General features: G+C 34.0%; 1 protein-coding gene across 7 annotated transcripts in view; it reads left to right on the plus strand.

Annotated features, from left to right (window-relative positions):
- The window catches only part of DLG1 (discs large MAGUK scaffold protein 1), a 270,885-nt gene that overhangs the window by 129,419 nt on the left and 120,017 nt on the right, over positions 1 to 21,449 (plus strand). For all 7 annotated transcript variants that reach the window (XM_060150350.1, XM_060150351.1, XM_060150347.1 and 4 more), the window contains 3 exons: positions 4,618 to 4,671; positions 17,369 to 17,419; positions 19,937 to 20,061. In XM_060150350.1, the coding sequence (XP_060006333.1) occupies positions 4,618 to 4,671; positions 17,369 to 17,419; positions 19,937 to 20,061 (230 nt within the window). The remainder of the gene's footprint in view (positions 1 to 4,617; positions 4,672 to 17,368; positions 17,420 to 19,936; positions 20,062 to 21,449) is intronic.

The following is a 21,449-nucleotide window of genomic DNA, read 5'->3' on the forward strand; positions in this document are numbered from 1 at the left end:
TTTGTTTTTTTGATTTCTGTAGGCTATCTCTGTGCTAAAAATCAGCCTATGGTATAACTTTCAGATCTTCGCAGATTTTTTCTATGCCTGTACCTTCCCCAGGTATACGCAGTGATTTTCTAATTTCCCTCATATATGTGGTTGCTTTTGAATATTCTAATCTTCAATGTCTGGCTTTTCCCCTTTTCAGAAGGGGAAAAAGAGGAAAATGAAATGGTGGGAGGAGACACTTGCCCTTTAAATCTCCTGGGAGTCACTTCAGTCAGAGAGGGAGAGATTTATATCAATTGGAGGAGGTTCAGCAACAATGGCCACTGCCTCTTTGCACCTTCATGATCAGAAACAGCAGTAAGAGCACAGATTCCCTATGTTTGGAGAACAGGGTGTTTTTTGCTGCCCACCCCCATCCCCACTCCACCCTGGTTTGTGCCAGCTGCTCTAGGAACACTTAAGAGGGGTGGGAGTTGGGTAGCTGCTACTGTGCTAAGAACTGAAATTTACTGGATTAACCACAGTTTGCCATCTAATACTTCCCCTGGGAGTTGTAAGCCTTCAATAGACTAGAATTCCAAAATAGTTACATCACACTGGCAGTTGCGTTTTTGCCAGTGCAGTTGTTATCTAGGTGGAGAGACAAAATTGTGGGACTTCTTGTGTTGCCATCTTCCCAGAATTCACCCTATTTGTTTTTACAATCACTTTAACTTACAGTGATCACTGAAGTGACAGCACTTAACTTTTAATGCAGTGTGTCTCAAATTAGAATCCAAGATGTATTCTCTGGGGTTTGGGAGTTCTGTGTTTGAAAAACATTTGTTTATAATTTAGTAGGGGAGAAAGAGACACTAAGCCAATAATAATACAATGAAACTTTGATACATGCTAAGAAGGAGAAATATAGTATACAGCATAAAAGCATTTTCTAAACTCCTAATTTTGGCCTGTTTTTAAATAACTGGATCTTAGAATTATTTTAACACAGAATTTTTAAGCTGTAATATTATGCTCTGAAATTGTATAAGGATGCTGCAGTGTGTTAACAGCAGTAGACCCTATGAGGCCCTTTAATAATGAAATAAAATAGTAAAAGTTGGATGAGCAAAATTACGTTTCTTAAGTCTTGTTATTAATTCATGGGTCATATTCTTTAGGGGTTTGTTAAGTTTCTCTTTCTGGTATATCCCTGCCCCCTTACTAATCACCCCCCATTTCTAAGTGAATATAGGACTTCATTATTGTCTAAGTTGAAACATACACAATGGTATATATTATTAGTAAATAATAATGGATTAGCAATAGGTTTCTGTGGTTTACAACACATTTTTTTTTATATTACTTCACTAGGTCCTCACACAGTCCTCTTGAGTAAAGGTATATCGCTTTACAGGTGTAAAAAAATAAGTTTCAATAATACTTGTGATTTATCTGTATATTCAAAGTCGTTGAATGGTAGAGTGAGGGTAGAGAGAGATCTAGAACCATATCTTTTGATAAGTGTCACTTAAAGGTGAGGTGCAGGGAAGGGTTTTTTTTCCTTCATTTGAAATAACTTTCACATAGATTATTTGAATAATCTAACTTTCACATAGATTATGCTGTTGTTTGATTTCCTCCCTAAGCAAAGCTGATAATTCCCTGTTACCTATTCTGCTATCCCCTGTCCTAGATACAGATCCTGAGGTCTTAAACTGTCCAGATTTGCTACTGTTTTTTATTTTAGTGCTCTCTACTTTAGCTATCTGAAAGTAGCAAATTCCATGGCCAAATTTTTCTCTATCTCTTGCTTCAGAAGTACCTGTTCTGGCTTTGGCGCTAGGTTATTATGTCTTTCTGAGTTGTATATCATACCCTCCAAGCCCATTGTGCTACCTCATTCCCACCACTTCCAAATTTGAGAGGAATGGAGTACTACTTTGTCAGATACCATTTCTGTATTCTGTAATATAAGAATTTAGAAAATCTCAAGTTAGTAAGGGTAAATTTTAAGGTAATGTTTTAATTCTCTACCTGCTAACACAGTCTTAAATATTTTTATCATTATTTTAGGCGGCTAAAACTTGAGGCCGTCAAATCATGCCTCTTGAGCGTCATTTACGTAGGCTCTTATTTTAGACTATATTTTGTGATATGTCTTTTTCAAATTGCTAGGTTGTCTTGTCTTGACATTAGTTTTGAATGAAATTCTTGCTTAATCCTCATTGTGAACATTCCCAGGTTTTGTTCAGTTTCAAGTCCTTTATTCCCACACTTTCCCTTCAGGTGTGATCATTCACTCATATTAATTCTAAGATACATCTACAAATAAACATTATGCATATATTAATTATCTAATCATATTCATTAAGTCAGAATTACAAATTATTTTTACTAGTCTGTATTATTCTTTATTCAGAACTGAACTTTAAAATTGAAATTAATTTTATGATGGGAATGCTAATATCTTAATAGCAACTCTAACCTATAATATTTTACAACTATATTAGTTATTAACCTCTTACAAACTGAGTACTTGACTCAATAGAATTGTTTTGCTGTATATTATGAAAAACTTCAAAAATGCTCAGACACAAAGGGAGTAGTACAGTGAACTCCCATGTATACTCATCACCCAACTACAACAGTCCTCAGTTCATGTACTCTTATATGATCCATAGCCCCTCCTTCTCCTGATCTCTCATTGTCATTATTTTATTTTGAAGTAAATTTAACCCTTCATATAGTTTGGTTTGTATGTATTTCAATATCAGTTAGACTTTTTATATGACTAGAATGAAAAGATAAATTATCTACAGTGATGATGAGTTGGTGATCATGAACAGCTAGTGTTGTGATAATTTTTGTATAAGTTAGATTTTGGTAATAAACAACTTTTTCCACTATATTTTTGGTAATAAATGAGCAGAGAGAACCAAATGGTTTTCTTGCCATAATTTTTGAAGAATGTAACTTGTTTTATAACTTTAAATAGCCTTGTTCTTTCTTGTCCTCTTCTGTAATTTCATAAGCAAAAAAAGGTGAAGTACCATTAATTTTTTAATGAATTAAAATATCAATTTGAGAAGTCTCAGTAGTCATTGGGAAATGAATAATTTCAGATGTTCATAAAATCTCAAATGTCTGTTAATTGACTTGCTTTGCTTAAATACCATTCTCACAAATAGTATTTTTACCTATTAGGTTTGCTTTTCACTGAATCATTCGAAAACAGACTATTATAGTCAAAGGTAGGACTACACATAAAGTAGTTAGTATCATGTTTATATTTAATAAAGTATTCCCTACTCATTTTGTTTGTTTGTTTTTTTCAGGGTACTTTTTATTGTTTCAGGTGTACAGCGAAGTGATTCAGTTATATACATTTTTTCAGATTATTTTCCATTATAGGTTATTACAAGATATTGAATATAGTTCCCTGTGCTGTACAGTAAATCCTTGTCCCTACTCATTTTTAACTTGCTGCTTTATGTAGCTGAGACGCATACTGTACAATTGTTTAAGCATGCAGTGGTGTTGTCTTTAAGCATTTTATCGTATGATCATCCAGATCTAGTACTTCGCTGAAAATAATGTAAAACATTTGAACTCTGAATATTCATTCACCTTTTAGAAAAGCCCATACACTTGGAAGAAAACGGTTATTTTGTGTATTACGTTTCTTTCATACAACCTTTTTGTGTAATTCTTTAATTAGAGTAGAAGAACTGTTAATATTTAAACACATCTCTTAAAATTTATTTAAAGGATAGTCATCTTTTTGATTCTCTGAAGATGTCATTTGACTTGGTAATTTTATACTCTTAAATATGCAGAAGAAAGATAATTTTAAGAGGAATCACATCAGTTTTCTAGTATATTCTGGTCTGTTTTTCATTTGGTATTAATTGCATTTTATTCTTTAAATTTTATTGCACCTACATAATAAACACTTTTCAACTTAAGCAGAAAGCCAAGCTTTTTTCATTCCAAACTTAATTAGACCTATGTTATTATTCTACTTGGCTTTTTTGTTTTTGTTTTTTTGTGGGTTTTTTGACCACTAGTTATTCTGTGAGTGGTCTAGAATAACACATGGAAAGCAGTAATTGCAGTTGATAACAATTGAGGGCTTTTACGTTGAGTGTGTTTCCAGTATTCTAAAAGTTTGCGATTGATTTCTTTGTATGGCTTTTTTTTTTAATTCCAGTATTTAAACACAGTTCAGTGTGGGACAGAATTTTTTTTCTGGGTGATAAAATGATTGGAATCTTCATGGGATCCTTGAGACTAGAAAAGCAAATGATCTCTAACCAATTTGGGAAGAGTTGTTTGTTACGCTAGAGAATATTTGTGGATTTTTTGAGAAGGCTGGTGAACTTCTTTGCAAATCTTAAGAAAATTGTGTCTGTTTTAGCAGAAATAAGAACTTATTTCTCAAAAGCAAATATAACAACTGCCTATACCTAAATCTTTCCATTGGTGCTAGAAACTGGATACATAGTTTAACGTATGAAAAGTTCATATAAAATTATACTTAAAGAAATAGGAAATCTCTTATATACTTCTAACATTTGTGAACATTATTATGTAATGTGTCAATTTTCCTGTTAAGCCTAATACATTTACAATTCTTTCTCTAAGGCAAATCCTCCTCCAGTACTGGTCAACACAGATAGCTTGGAAACATCAACTTATGTAAGTTCCATTCATTGCCATATTTAAATAATTCTGTTTTCCCTTTTGTAGGTTTTGATATACAAAACTCACAGCATTATTTTCTCTAATACATTGTACTTACAGTGTTCTGTTACTAAGCTGTAATTGTTAAAGTAAATGAAGCAGTACCATCCTTTTTTGGTTGTTCTTTTTCTATACTCTTGCAAAGCAGAAATGTTGAAATGAGAAATTTTATTTTTAAATTAAAATGAATAACTTTCGCTATCTGACCAATGGTCATTTACACAATGCCATATATTCAAAGAGTCATTTTTGAAGTCTAATTGAGTGACTAGATTTTTAGTGACCAGGTTTATAGGTGTTCACATATTAAAATAATTAGTTATAACTTTATAACTTTAAATTGATTAGTGCTTCTCTCTAAACTTCTTTTGTTAAAAAGCCTTCTTTCTCCTAAAGATAAATAGCCAGAACAGCAGAATCTAACATTTTTCACCCCAACTAAAATATCTTCAGAGATGTTTAAGTAGAAGTTGTGCTCGCACATTTTAAAAACAGCAAATGGTGCATAATTTAATAGATTGTAAAAATCTTTTTCTCCCATTTTTTAACTATAGTTGATTTCAGTCTATACTTTAAAACATTATATTTGGCTTTATCTTCTGTTTATATGGGTATATCAAATTTGGGGGAATTTTTGAAAACTTCAAATAATAATACAAACCAAAAATACTCTTTTCAGTCAATGTCACCTTTCACATGGATAAAGAATACTTAAGCAGAATTTTGTTTGTACTTTTGTCAATATTTTCTTCTTCACATTTCTTTCTCCCTCACTTGTTCTTTTTGTTGACTTATGTTTTGCTTAAGGACAGAATCAGTGATTAATTATTTTTATTTTAAAACCCTTTCAACTGAAAGGTTAATATGTAAGAACTAACAGAGAAAATGATATCAACAAAGAAAATAAATACACATGCATTTTAGGGGAAATGTCAACAAATTAAAAGCAGGATTAGCATACAAGCAGCAAACTTAGAGTAAAAGTTGTATTAATTTTAAGTTTGTATGACATATTATTCAAAAAATACTTTTCCTGCTAAAGCAGGGTATGTTGGGAGTCTTGAAAACCATTCACTACCCACGGTGAGAAATTTGCTAGAAGGATTCACAAGACTCAGCATGTTGTACTTATGGCTAAGATTTATTACAGCTATGTGATAAGTCAGGATCTACAGTCAGATTATAAGGCTGTATGCCTAGAAGAGTCCATGTTTAGATTTCCTTCTACTTTCTTCCTCCCCAGAGGGGTCCACAGAGCACTCTTTTCACCTAGCAGTGAAAATGTAGCAACACGTATGCAGTTTTTCTGCCCAGGGAAGCCCATTATGGACACAGCACAAAGTTATTTATTGGTGATGATCACATAGGCACCCTTTGTCCAGCGCATACCAAATTTCCAAGCTCCCAGAAGGAAAACAGGCGTTCAGCATAAAATGCATTGTCTTTGCAAAGTCTAGCCACAGTAAGCAACCCTTTCATTTAGGGAATGGTGGGAACACACCCAAAATCAATTTCTCAAATACCTGCTAAGAGCCTTCTAGTGATAACACCCTTGGGCGTGCTTTATTAAACCTTTTCTGTACATAAGGATATGAGATAAATTCCAATTCTTTAAGCAAGATTTTTCAGAGTGTGGTACTTTATCATACTTGAAGAACACTGTGTAAAATGTTTAATAACTATTCTTTGTAGGTTTTTAATTTAATCCTGAAATTTAAAATATATTCCAGAATGGTTTTTAAACTTATTTGTTATTCCTTTGTTAAGTCCTGATCGTTTAATACCAGCTATGTATTGATGAATAAAAATAAGAAGACTTGCAACTATTGCTTTATAACACTTTTTTTCCTGATTGTTGTCACCATGCTTTCTAAAATTAAGTAATTTATATATATATATATAATATATATATCCTTCTGTAAACATTCTGTGCATGTACAAGCATATATGTGTTGTTTTCAAACTTTTACCATATAAAAATCAATGCCCCACTGATAATTTTTGTATAGATATTTTTGTGTTTATATGCAATTATATAATCAGAGTATATTTATATATTGATAGATTGCTCAAAGGGTGTGTCAATTTTTAGATTTGATCATTATTGCCAAATTGTACTTCACAGAGTTATATCCATTTATACTTCAACAAAAATTACTACTGTTTTTACCCCATACTGTCACTAGCATGGTGTGTTAATAAACTTTTTGATCTTTTGTTAGCATAATGTTTAAAATGTATTAACTCATTGTTTCAACTTGAATTTATGTTATATCTCACCTTTTTCAACTTTTTCACCTTAAAAAATTTTACGTTGAGACACGTAACACAAAATCTACCTTTTTAAGGTATACGATGCAGTGGTTTTAGTCTATTCACAATGTTGTGCCGTCACCACCACTTTCAAATTCCAGAACATTTTCATCAGCTTGTAAGGAAACCCTGTACCTGTTAGCAATCACTCCCCATTCTGCCCTTACCTCAGCCCCTGGCAACCACTAATCTATTTTCTGTCACTATGGCTTTGTCTTTTCTGGACTGTTCATATAAATAGAATCATACAATATGTGGCCTTTTGTATCTGGCTGCTTTCACTTAGCATAATGTTTTCAAGGTTCATCTGTGTTGTAGCATGTGTCAGAATGTCATTCCTTTTTATGGCTGAATTATTTTTCATTTTATACACACACACACACACACACACACACACACACACCACGTTTTGTTTATTCATCCTTCTCTTGATGGACTCTTGGGTTGTTTCCACCTTTTGCCTGTTGTGAATAATGCTGTGGTAAACATGGGCACACAAGTATCTGGGGATTATTGTCATTTTATCAACATTATGTCTCTCAGTCCATGAACACAGACTGTCTTTCCATTCACTTACATCTTTAATTTTGTTACCAATGTTTTATAATTTTCAGTGTACATGTCTTCCACTTCTTTTGTTAAATTTATTCCTGTGTATTTTTATTCTTTTAATGCTATTATAAATGAAATTGTTTTCTTAATTTCATTTATGGATTTTTCATTGCTAACATGGGAATATAATGGATTTGGGGGTATTGATCTTCTACCTGCAATGTTACTGAACTCATTTATGGTTTTTTCATGTAGATTCCTTTGGACTTTCTATATAAGATCATGTCATCTACAGAGATAGTTTTACTTCTTCCTTTCCAATGAAGATGCCTTTTATTTATTTTTCTTGCCTAATTGCCATGGCTAGAACCTCCCTTAAAATGTTTTATAGAAGTTGCAGAGCAAACATTCTTGTTTTGTTCCTGATCCTTGGGAGAAAGCTTTCAGTCTTTTACCATTAAGTATGATGTATTATACTCAGTTTTAAGTATTAATTGATATTAATACTTAAAAGGAGGAGAGAAAAAAGAGAATATGTACGTGTGGTTTGGAGGGATGGAGTTAGACTTAATGATTCATCTAGAGCTGCATCTTCCAAAATAGTAAGCCACTGGCCATGTGTTGGTATTTAATTTATATTGATCAAAATTCAATAATATTTAAAATATAGTTTCTCTGTCTCAGTAGTCACATTTCAAGCACTTAGTAACCATGTGTGGGTAAGTAACTCCTGTATTGGAAAAGGCAGATTATTTTACACTTCCATCATCACAGAAACTTCTTTTGGACAGTGTTGATATAGCAAAGTTAAAAACTCAAAATAACAAAGTAAAATTTTAAATAAAAGTAATTTGGGGGGATTTCCCTGCAGATAATAAAACACTGTTTAATTAAAGCAGCATAGTTCTTGTCCCAAACCATATTAGATCAGTGGAGTACAACTCATCTTTGCTATATGTTATATAATCTGATTTTTTTTCCTGGTCAGGTTTATTATACAGTAGTTGTTCTTAGTTATGACTTTATGGGACTTTTTCCCCATTAATATTAAGATTTTTTTTAATATTTAGAAATTTACCAATTCTTAAGTGTCTCTGGAATTTCTTCCTTTTACCCAAATTATTGCCATAACTTCTTTATCAATTTACTTTTCTCCAATTTCTCTCCATTTCTGTTACATACTGCCACAGTTCTTTTTCTGGAAAATCTATTAAACCTACTTGATGCTCCAAAACTTTCAAGAATATTTCTCATTCATCAGGGAAGCAGTCAAGACCTTTCACAATCAGGCTCCAATCCACTTCTAGTTTCTTCTCCAGCTTTCCCCCCCACCCCTGATACACAATCCCATTTTGTTAATAGGACTAAATTCAAAACCTAGGAAGTACTAAAATGACAGTTCTCAAGAAGTATTCTAAATCTATTCTTTTCTATTTTTAAGGGGGAAAAATATTTTGTCAGTAAAATACTACGTTGTCTAAAGATTGACCTCTCTTCTCTCATTTTATACACAGCTTACCTCTCACGTTATCCTGTTAATTGAGAGTGATAAACCCATTAGCCAAGTATTTCTTTCCTGTTGGAAGCCACATTTTGTAAAGCTATTATAGAAAGAAAACCAAGCAAATCAACCATTTTGTAGTTTTGCTGGAAACCATATAGCTTTTGAAAATATTACACCAACATTATATTTTTGTACATTTACTGTTAATAGTGGTACTTGTAGAGTAATTGTGGTTTTGATAATGTGTTCTTGGCATTTAGAAGCCCAGTTTGAATGTGTTTAATGATGTTATTGAATTGTCTCTATACATGAAATTATCAGACAGTTTCAAGTTATTAAGCATATAGGAATAAAGTCATCTGGGGTTCATATGGCCTTCTCACTTTTCACCTTTGTTAAATTACTCTGTGCTACCGGGAATCCTCACCAGATATCAATACATCATGACTTGGCATTAAGTGAAGTGTCAAGGATGTTTACTAAGTACCTACCTTTTTTTTTTTTTTTAATACAGCAGGTTCTTATTAGTCATCAGTTTGTATACACATCAGTGTATACATGTCAATTCCAATCTCCCAATTCATCACAACACCACCCCCAGCCCCCCGCAGCTTTCCCTTCTTGGTGTCCACTCGTTTGTTCTCTACATCTGTGTCTCAGTTTCTGCCCTGAAAACTGGTTCATCTGTACCATTTTTCGAGGCTCCACATATGTGCGTTAATATACGATATTTATTTTTCTCTTTCTGACTTACTTCACTCTGTATGACAGTCTATAGATCCATCCACGTCTCAACAAATGACCCAATTTCATTCCTTTTTATGGCTGAGTAATGTTCCATTGTATATATGTGCCACATCTTCCTTATCCATTCGTCTGTTGATGGGCATTTAGGTTGCTTCCATGACCTGGCTGTTGTAAAGAGTGCTGCAGTGAACATTGGGCTGCGTGTGTCTTTTTAAATTGTGGTTTTCTCTGGGTATATGCCCAGTAGTGGGATTGCTGGATCATATGATAATTCTATTTTTAGTTTTTTAAGGAACTTCCATACTGTTCTCCATGGTGGCTGTATCAGCTTACATTCCCACCAAGAGTGCAAGAGGGTTCCCTTTTCTCCACACCTTTTCCAGCATTTGTTGCTTGTAGATTTTCTGATGAAGCCCTCTAACTGGTGTGAGCTGATACCTCATTGTAGTTTCGATTTGCATTTCTCTAATAATTAGTGATGTTGAGCAGCTTTTCATGTGCTTCTTGGCCATCTGTATGTCTTCTTTGGAGAAATGTCTATTTAGGTCTTCTGCCCATTTTTGGATTGGGTTGTTTGTTTTTTAATATCGAGCTGCATGAGCTGTTTATATGTTTTGGAGATTAATCCTGTCTCCATTGATTCATTTGCAAATATTTTTTCCCATTCTGAGGGTTGTCTTTTCATCTTGTTTTATGGTTTCCTTTGCCGTGCAAAACTTTTAAGTTTCATTAGGTCCCATTTCTTTATTTTTGTTTTTATTTCTATTACTCTAGGAGGTGGATCAAAAAATTCTTGCTGTGATTTATGTCAGAGAGTGTTCTTCCTATGTTTTCCTCTAAGACTTTTATAGTGTCTGGTCTTACCTTTAGGTCTCTTATCCATTTTGAGTTTATTTTTGTGAATGGTGTTAGAGAGTGTTCTAATTTCATTCTTTTACATGTAGCTGTCCAGTTTTCCCAGCACCACTTATTGAAGAGACTGTCTTTTCTCCATTGTATATCCTTGCCCCGTCATAGATTAGTTGACCATAGGTGCGTGGGTTTACCTCTGGACTTTCTATCATGTTCCATTGATCTGTGTTTCTGTTTTTGTGCCAGTACCATATTGTCTTGATTACTGTAGCTTTGTAGTATAGTCTGAAGTCAGGGAGTCTGATTCCTGCAGCTACGTTTTTTTCCCTCAAGATTCCTTTGGCTATTCAGGGTCTTTTGTGTCTCCATACACATTTTAAGATTTTTTTGTTCTAGTTCCATTAAAATTGCCATTGGTAATTTGATAGGGATTGCATTGAATCTGTAGATTGCTTTGGGTAGTGTAGTCATTTTCACAGTATTGATTCTTCCAATCCAAGAACCTGGTATATCTCTCCATCTGTTGGTGTCATCTTTAATTTCTTTCATCAGTGTCTTATAGTTTTCTGCATACAGGTCTTTTGTCTCCCTACGAAGGTTTATCCCTAGGTATTTTATTCTTTTTGTTGCAATGGTAAATGGGAGTGTTTCCTTAATTTCTCTTTTGGATATTTCATCATTAGTGTATAGGAATGCAAGAGATTTCTGTGCATTAATTTTGTATCCTGCAACTTCACCAAAGTCATTGATTAGCTCTAGTAGTTTTCTGGTGGCATCTTTAGGATTCTCTATGTATAGTATCATGTCATCTGCAAACAGTGACAGTTTTACTTCTTTTCCAATTTGTATTCCTTTTATTTCTTTTTCTTCTCTGATTGCTGTGGCTAGGACTTCCAAAACTATGTTGAGTAATAGTGGTGAGAGTGGACATCCTTGTGTTGTTCCTGATCTTAGAGGAAATGCTTTCAGTTTTTCACCATTGAGAATGATGTTTGCTGTGGGTTTGTCATATATGGTCTTTATTATGTTCAGGTATGTTCCCTCTATGCCCACTTTCTGGAGAGTTTTCATCATAAATGGGTGTTGAATTTTGTCAAAAGCTTTCTCTGCATCTATTGAGATGATCATATGGTTTTTCTTCTTCAATTTGTTAATATGGTGTATCAGATCGATTGATTTACGTATACTGAGGAATCCTTGCATCCCTGGGATAAATCCCACCTGATCATGGTCTATGATCCTCTTAATGTGTCATTGGATTCTGTTTGCTAGTATTTTGTTGAGGATTTTTGCATCTATATTCATGAGTGATATTGGTCTGTAATTTTCCTTTTTTGTAATATCTTTGTCTGGTTTGGTATCAGGGTGATGGTGGCCTCACAGAATGAGTTTGGGAGTGTTCCTTCCTCCATTTTTTTGGAAGAGTTTGAGAAGGATGGGTGTTAGCTCTTCTGTAAATGTTTGATAGAATTCACCTGTGAAGCCATCCGGTCCTGGACTTTTGTTTGTTGGAAGATTTTTAATCACAGTTTCAATTTCATTACTTGTGATTGGTCTGTTCATATTTTCTGTTTCTTCCTGGTTCAGTCTTGGAAGGTTATACCTTTCTAAGAATTTGTCCATTTTTTCCAGGTTGTCCATTTTGTTGGCATAGAGTTGCTTGTAGTAGTCTCTTAGGATGCTTTGTATTTCTGTGGTGTCTGTGGTAACTTCTTTTTCAATTCTAATTTTATTGATATGAGTCCTCTCCCTCTTTTTCTTGATGAGTCTGGCTAATGGTTTATCAATTTAGTTTATCTTCTCAAAGAACCAGCTTTTAGTTTTATTGATCTTTGCTATTGTCTTCTTTGTTTCTATTTCATTTACTTCTGCTCTGATCTTTATGATTTCTTTCCTTCTGCTAACTTTGGGTTTTGTTTGTTCTTTCTCTAGTTCCTTTAGGTGTAAGGTTAGATTATTTATTTGAGATTTTTCTTGTTTCTTGAGGTAGGCTTGTATAGCTGTAAACTTACCTCTTAGAACTGCTTTTGCTGTATCCCATAGGTTTTGGATCATCATGTTTTCATTGTCATTGTCTCTAGGTATTTTTTGATTTCCTCTTTGATTTCTTCAGTGATCTCTTGGTTATTTAGTAATGTAGTTTTTAGCCTCCATGTGTTTTTGTTTTTTTACATTTTTTTCCCCTGTAATTCATTTCTAATCTCATAGCGTTGTCATCAGAAAAGATGCTTGATATGATTTCAATTTTCTTAAATTTACTGAGGCTTGATTTGTGACCCAAGAGGTGATCTATCCTGGAGAATGTTCCGTGCGCACTTGAGAAGAAAGTGTAATCTGCTGTTTTTGGATGCAGTGTCCTATAAATATCAATTAAATCTATCTGATTTATTGTGTCATTTAAAGCTTCTCTTTCCTTATTTATTTTGATTTTGGATGATCTGTCCATTGGTGTAAGTGAGGTGTTAAAGTCCCCCACTATTATTGTGTACTGTTGATTTCCTCTTTTACAGCTGTTAGCAGTTGCCTTATGTATTGAGGTGCTCCTATGTTGGGTGCATATATATTTATAATTGTTATATCTTCTTCTTGGATTGATCCCTTGTTCATTATGTAGTGTCCTTCCTTGTCTCTTGTAACACTCTTTACTTTAAAGTCTATTTTGTCTGATATGAGTATTGCTACTCCAGCTTTCTTTTGATTTCCATTTGCATGGAATATCTTTTTCCATGCCCTCACTTTCAGTCTGTATGTGTCCCTAGGTCTGAAGTGGGTCTCTTGTAGACAGCATATATACGGGTCTTGTTTTTTGTATCCATTCAGTGAGCCTGTGTCTTTTGGTTGGAGCATTTAATCCATTCACATTTAAGGTAATTATGGATATGTATGTTCCTATGACCATTTTCTTAATTGTTTTGGTTTGTTTTTGTAGGTCCTTTTCTTCTCTTGTGTTTCCCACTTAGAGAAGTTCCTTTAGCATTTTTTGCAGAGCTGGTTTGGTGGTGCTGAATTCTCTTAGCTTTTGCTTGTATGTTAAGCTTTTGATTTCTCCATTGAATCTGAATGAGGTTCTTGCCAGGTAGTGTAATCTTGGTTGTAGGTTCTTCCCTTTCATCACTTTAAGTATATCATGCCACTCCCTTCTGGCTTGTAGAGTTTCTGCTGAGAAATCAGCTGTTAACCTTATGGGAGTTCCCTTGTATGTTATTTGTCATTTTTCCCTTGCTGCTTTCAATAATTTTTCTTTGTCTTTAATTTTTGTCAGTTTGATTACTGTGTGTCTTGGCGTGTTTCTCCTTGGGTTTACCCTGCCTGGGACTCGCTGTGCTTCCTGGACTTGGGTGGCTATTTCCTTTCCCATGTTAGGGAAGTTTTCGACTATAATCTCTTCAAATATTTTCTTGGTTCCTTTCTCTCTCTCTTCTCCTTCTGGGACCCCTGTAATGCGAATGTTGTTGCGTTTAATGTTGTCCCAGAGGTCTCTTAGGCTGTCTTCATTTCTTTTTATCCTTTTTTCTTTGTTCTGCCGCAGTGAATTCCACCATTCTGTCTTCCAGTTCACTTATCCATTCTTCTGCCTCACTTATTCTGCTACTGATTCCTCTAGTGTAGTTTTCGTTTCAGTTACTGTATTGTTCATCTCTGTTTGTTCTTTAATTCTTCTAGGTCTTTGTTAAACATTTCTTGCATCTTCTCGATCTTTGCCTCCATTGTTTTTCCGAGGTCCTGGATCATCTTCACTGTCATTATTATGAATTCTTTTTCTGGAAGGTTGCATATCTCCACTTCATTTAGTTGTTTTTCTGGGGTTTTATCTTGTTCCTTCATCTGGTACATAGCCCTCTGCCTTTTCATCTTGTCTATCTTTCTGTGAATATGGTTTCTGTTCCACAGGCTGCAGGATCATAGTTCTTCTTGCTTCTGCTGTCTGTCCTCTGGTGGATGAGGCTATCTGAGAGGCTTGTGCAGGTTTCCTGATGGGAGGGACTGGTGGTGGGTCGAGCTTGGAGTACCTACCTTTTGAGAAGGCTTAATGGTGAAAATCTCAAATACCTTAAATCAGAAGTCCATAAGCTCACAGCACAAAAATTTATACTATATTACATATTAACACCAAAAGGACTGTATAAGTATACTGACTTGGAAATGTTTTGTAGAATAAAATTTCAGGCTATTTAGGAAATGAACAAATGGACAAAAATAGAGCCCAATGTAGCAGTTTGGGGATTTGGCCAAAGCCATATGCCAAGGAAAATTTATTAACTTTAATGGGTGTTTCTAAAAATAGAAAAAGTAATAAGCATAAATGAATTGCGCATTCAACTCAAGAAGCTTTAAAAAGGGCCTAAGGAAAGAGTAAAGAATTGATAAAAAATAAAAGCAGAATGTAATAGCATAGAATGTAATAAATCAGTGATGTTAAAAGTACTTCTTTGATAAAGACTGATAGACCTTTAGCAAGTCTGAGCATGAAAAAATATAGATGATACAAATAACCTTTAGAATAAGAAGAGTGGTATAGCTGCAGATACAGATTTTATTTTTACTCATAAAAAAGAACTTCCAGGGCTTCCCTGGTGCTGCAGTGGTTGAGGGTCCACCTGCTGATGCGGGGGATGCGGATTCGTGCTCCGGTCCAGGAGGATCCCACATGCCGCGGAGCGGCTGGGCCCGTGGGCCATGGCCACTGGGCCTGCGTGTCCGGAGCCTGTGCTCCGCAACGGGAGAGACCACAACAGTGAGAGGCCCACGTATGCAAAAAAAAAAAAAAAGAACTTCCAGTCAAGTTGGCAGGATATGCATATGTATAACCCTCCTCCTGTACTCCATAGGCATATAAATCATAGATTTATATATATATATATACATATATATTGTGTGTATGTATATATGTTTGTATATATGTGTATATGTGTGTGTATACACACATATGTATAACATAATTTCAAAAACAAGAAGAAAATATCTTCAGTTGAAAAAGAAGGTGAAACAAAGTAGCATTTGGGTTTGTATCCATTAGAACCATAAGAATTAAGAACCCAAAAAAGTAGTAGAGATGAGTTTCAAAAATCCTCAGGAAAAAAACCCCTAGCTCCTGCATTGGACCTGAATTAGGGGTTGCTTCTTATAGTATGGTGAAGAAAACAGACTACCTTACATGGATTTCATTATTCTGTTGTTTCATTATTTTATTGCTGTATAACAAACCACCCTGAAACTTTGTGGCTTTAAAAATAATTCATTATTTCTCATGATTTTCTGGGTTAACTGGATAGTTCTGTTTTACACGGTCTTGGCTGGGGCACTGGAAAAGACTGGAAGATCCAAAGTAGCCTCATTGACCGTGGCTGGCAGTTAGTGCTAGTTGCTGGTTAGAGGTGCAGCTGGGGCTTTTGGCCAGGGGTCTTGATGCGCCTTCATTTCAATCTCTTCATAGGATCTTTGAGCTTCCTCACATTATAGCTTCTGGATTCTAAGAATGTGCATTCTAAGACAAAGGCAAACACTACAAGGCATCACATGACCTAGATTCAAAAACCACAAAGCATTTGTGCCACATTCTTTTTAACAGAGGTCATCTAGAGCCTGCCTAGATCCAAGGGAAGGGGAAGTAGATAACATCTCTTGATGGTAGGATGGTTCAATCATATTGCAGAAGAGCACTTGGGATGGAAGGATGGGATGCATCTAGAGATGAAGTTTATCACAATCCCTGTTTGACTTATTAGTTTGGGTATTTTGCCCAGCTTCGTGTCACCAGAAATGTTAAAGCAATGATTTGAATCCCAGTTAATGTGATTCCAAGCACTATTCAGCCTTCACCAGTGGCCTTTGCTATGGGAATTACTTCTTCCAGGAGGAGACATGGAATAAATTAGAAGGAATGAGAGAAAGTGCTTGGTCTGTATGGTGTAAGCAAGATTGTGAATGGTGAATCAAAGTTGGACATGAAATATGTAACTGAAATTTGACAGAGGAAGCAATAAAGTAACAGATGTGGAGGGAGGAAATTGCAGGATATGTAAAGGAAGGAGCAAGTCATTCAAGTGTGATGGTATATAAGGCTCATGAACAGGTGAGAAACATGTTAGAATGAAGTTGAGTGATAGATTGGGGTCAGTTCATACAGAGCCTTGTATGAGAGTTTTTGAGAATTTTGGAGCAAGTATGTTATACATGGGCTCCATAAAGATCCATCTGTGTAACTAAAACACATTAGAATGATTTGAGCAATGGAGAACAGTAATCTAAGAGATTGGGTAGATTACACTTGCAGTAGTCCAGATGAGTTAACAAAGCAAGGTACCTTTTGAAGCAAGGTAATAGCAATGAAAATGAAGGGGTGATGGTTTTAGGAAGAAATGAAATATTTGTCAGTAAGAATTGGCAGCTGATTAGATGTGTGGATCAAGGCAGAGAAGAGAGTCAAGAGTTCAGTAAGTATTAAAAGCTGAATGTACGCTTTCTGTATGTGAAAGTCACAATATCATGAGTGTCAACTCATTAATACATTTGTATTCTTCCATTCTTTGAAAATCTTCCCTAAAACTATTAAAATCAAGCTATATTATTTGATTACTATCATATTTAACAGGTTTTTATTAAGAAATCATGCAAAAATTATGTCTTGCCATTTTAAATTTCACACCCTCAATTTCTGTGCTACTTCTTTTTTTCCCCCATTAGGTTAATGGCACTGATGCAGATTATGAATATGAAGAAATCACACTTGAAAGGGTAAAAACTATTAATTATCTTAAGTTTTTATGCATAAACCTGTTGCTTTAAATAACTCTTTAAATATACTGCTCTTTCATATAGGATCCAAGGAAGATCACATTTCAGAACCATATAATATTAGTTTCTTTAATGAGTCCACGTATAAAATTAGCCGTGGCATTTCAGAACATGTTGCTTTTCTTTAATAACCTTTTTTTTTAAATAAACTTTTTATTTAACATAGTTTTAGATTTACAGAAAAGTAGTACAGAGAGTTTCCATTTACCCTGGACTCAGTTTCACCTATTATTAACATCTTTTCATTACTAGAATACATTTTTTTCAACTAATGAACCAATAGTGATATATTATTATTAACTAAAGTCTACTTTATTTGGATTTCCTTACTTTTTATGTTTTTCTCTTCCAGGATCACAACTGGAATACCACATTACATTTAGTTATGATGTCTCCTTGTGCTCCTCTAGACTGACAGTTTCTCAGATTTTTCTCAGTTTTTAATTTTATTATTTATCTTTCATATAGTAAAATATTTATTTTAAATAAGTATTTAATATCCTAGTAATATGGTCATTGTATCAGTTTTGTTTCCCAGCAAGATAAAAACCATAGATTTAATGGAAAAGACCTTATTGAAAACTTCTTATGCATTCCCCCAGTCAGAAAATAATTTAAGGATACAATTCAGATGTGTAAACTTTCTTGATGTATTTTCCCCTTAAGAATATCTGCATTTAATTGATACTGTATTTTAGCAGAGCCACCTTGTCTGACCAGCATTTTTGAGAAATGAAGTGCTCTGCATAAGTGAATTTTCTAAGTAACTGAATGTCTGTATATTTAAAATCCTAGGTAATTAGATTTGTTTATGTTTGAAGCCAGAATAAACTGAATAAAAATAGACTTCAGAGGGATAATAGATTTTTATTGCCTGTTTACCTGAATTTGGACCCACCTGTTCAAGTGACATGGATGACTGAGTCTTACAAGTAAATAGAGTATTAATGTGTTGTACACATTTTAATGTGGCATTTTGTTGGTTTTTTCCCAGCTTTATTGAGATTTCTTGACATATAGTCCTAACTCTTTATCTTATTCATCTTTTCCCAGTACCTTTTAAATTCCTCTATTTAGTCAGAACTGTACATTGTATTTTTCATTGATTAAAGAGCTTATGTACCAGGAATTGGGGAGATGTTGTTAAAGTATAAAAACTTGCAACTAGAAGATGAATAAGTTCCAGAGATCTAATGCACAGGTAGTGAATATAATCAACAATACTGTATTATAATCTTCAGAATTGCTAAGAGACTAGATCTTAAATGTTCTCACCACAAAAAATAAATGGCAGTTATGTGACCTCATACAGGTGTTAGCTAAATAAAGCTAAGGTGGTAATCATATTGTACTATATAAATGTATCAAATCAATATGTTGTATACCTTAAACTTACACAAAGTTATTTGTAATTATATCTCAATTCTTTAAAAAACAAGTAAAAACGAGAACTCGAATACCTGAGTAACTTGGTAGCCCCATACAACCTATTGATACTATTATTGATACTCTAGTAACTCTTGAAGAGTTTAGACTGAAAAAATTTTTTTATTAAAATAGAATTTTAGGACATGTCATAGTCTAGTGAAATTCTAAGCTATTTAATACAAACAGTTTAGTAATAGATCCAGATATACCCACTTATTTGAGCTGCCTGAAAACCAAAGTTAGAACATTCTTGCAAAAATAAACTTTTAATACCTTTGCTTAGATCAGTTTTGCTTTTTGTAGCAGAACCCTTTCTTCAAAGAAAATATTATTCAGAAATCTAGTACATAAATAAAATAAGCAAGAAGTGTAATGCTACTTTGGCAAAATTGACTGCTGTCAAGAAAGTACACCAATGTTAAGTTCTCCAGTTGGACTTCAGTATTAAAAACTGCCTTTTGCTGGTCAGGTGTCTTGGTTAAACACATCAAGGATGATGGCTGTGTTACTTAGCTCATACAATTTGGTCATTTTAAAATAAGCTGATGGCAAAGTTAGCAGAAGAAAAGCACCACCCAGTACCCCTTTTTTAAAAATTTAAGATGAAATAATATATTGGTATTACCTACTCGGAAATAACAGCAACAGAAGGATCACTTCATTGTTTTTCTCTTGGGAGCAATTTGCCTTACCAAACATGAGCAAGATGCAGTCTAAAAGAAAGAGACCTAATAGTGACACCTCTCCAAGGACAAACTGCACATAATTTTGAAGAAGGAATCGTAGACCAGAGTCCAGAAAGTACTCAGTACATCATCAGCCTCACATATTCAGCAGTAATACCTCTGAATTTATAGAGAAAAAGAGCTTTCCTTATATTTCTTAATTTAAAATCATCATATTTCCTATACGTATGCCTTTATGTGTGTGTTCCTTATGTTAGTACAGTTTCTAGGTCCTATAATGACGGGAACCTATCAATAAAGATAATTATTATTCAGTGTCAATTTTTTTCCCCTCTATCCCCAGGGAAATTCAGGGCTTGGTTTCAGCATTGCAGGAGGTACAGACAACCCACACATTGGAGATGACTCAAGTATTTTCATTACCAAAATAATTGCAGGGGGAGCAGCTGCCCAAGATGGAAGATTGCGGTATGTTTTGCACTTTATGTTGTGATACCAAATCCTCTTTGTATCTTTTTCTTGAGGCAACTGTACAATGAATAAATACAAATGAACACTATCATAATAACTAACATAAGGTAGATGCTCAGATATCAAATGAATGAATGAGATAATTGTGCTTTAAGCATTTTCCCTCTTTTCAATTAGGAATTCAGTTTTATCTTAGAAGTTAAGCATTTTGAATAATAAATTTGACTGTTTAAATATTTCTGAGCAAATTTATAGAAATCATAGATTTCCCATTGTATGTTCAAATACATTCACAAAATGTGTTATTTTCTGAGTGGGAAACGTGTATACGCTTATTTAAGGTACAGGGAATCATATATATCTGAGTTGGTATCCCAGACCACAAAGAGTAGTAAAGATTATGCAGACTTTAAATAAATTAATCTATTTTCTAAATTGAATAAATGTAAGTAATATTGGTCTTTTGTTTAAATGTAAGGTTCCATTTCAGAAAATATCTTTAGCATACTTTGTTGTTTCCTTAGACCATAGACTGTGGCACTTTTCTTGTTGCCTTATTTGTTGCTTTTTATACATGGTGATGTGATGGTTTTCTAAAGTTTTAGGACTAAGGATTATATATGGTCTGTTAAAAACAGTATCTTATTTTAAGGCTGTTCATGCCTTATACAGCTTTTCAGTTTCTAAACTTCTCACTGGATATGATAAGTGGTATATTAATGAAATTAAATATGAAATCAATAATGACTTTCATGTAAATGTAAATATTTACTTCCTGCTTCCTGCTATTGGCCTTTTATTTGTGCTTCATGTGTGAAAATTAGTATGTTCCATTTGTTTCACTGGAGAACATACCTATAGTACTAACTCTGAGGTGTCACTGTCTTTGGATATAGAATTTATTTTCTCTAAAAAAGTTAATTAGATATAGAAGTTTATCATGATCACTTTAAATGTTTTAATTGTTGTGTTCCCCATCCCTGCCCAATTTGAGATGACCATCTTTTAATTTGTTTTCTTATTTTTTTTCTACATGAATACCATGCAGTTGAAACTGAGATTAGTTTATTTTTTGGTAAATCAATGAATTAATCTCAATTTTGCTGCTGTGACCTTAAGCTAGTTATTCAGTCTGAGCCTCAGATTTTTTATGTTTGAATCACTGCTCTGTTAGTCATTATCAGGGTGGCCTTGAGAAAGTTATTTAAACTTTGTACCTCAGTTTTTCTACCTATAAAATGGGGATATAAATATGTATCTACCTTACAGATTGTTGTAAGGGTTAAAACACTAAAAGAAGTTCCTAGCATGTGGTTAGTGCTAAATAAATATTTGCTGTTTTTCTAAAATATCTTAATTTCTATACGTAATCATACAAATTACAG

This window comes from Lagenorhynchus albirostris, chromosome 5, assembly GCF_949774975.1.
Source record: "Lagenorhynchus albirostris chromosome 5, mLagAlb1.1, whole genome shotgun sequence".
NCBI lineage: Eukaryota > Metazoa > Chordata > Mammalia > Artiodactyla > Delphinidae > Lagenorhynchus > Lagenorhynchus albirostris.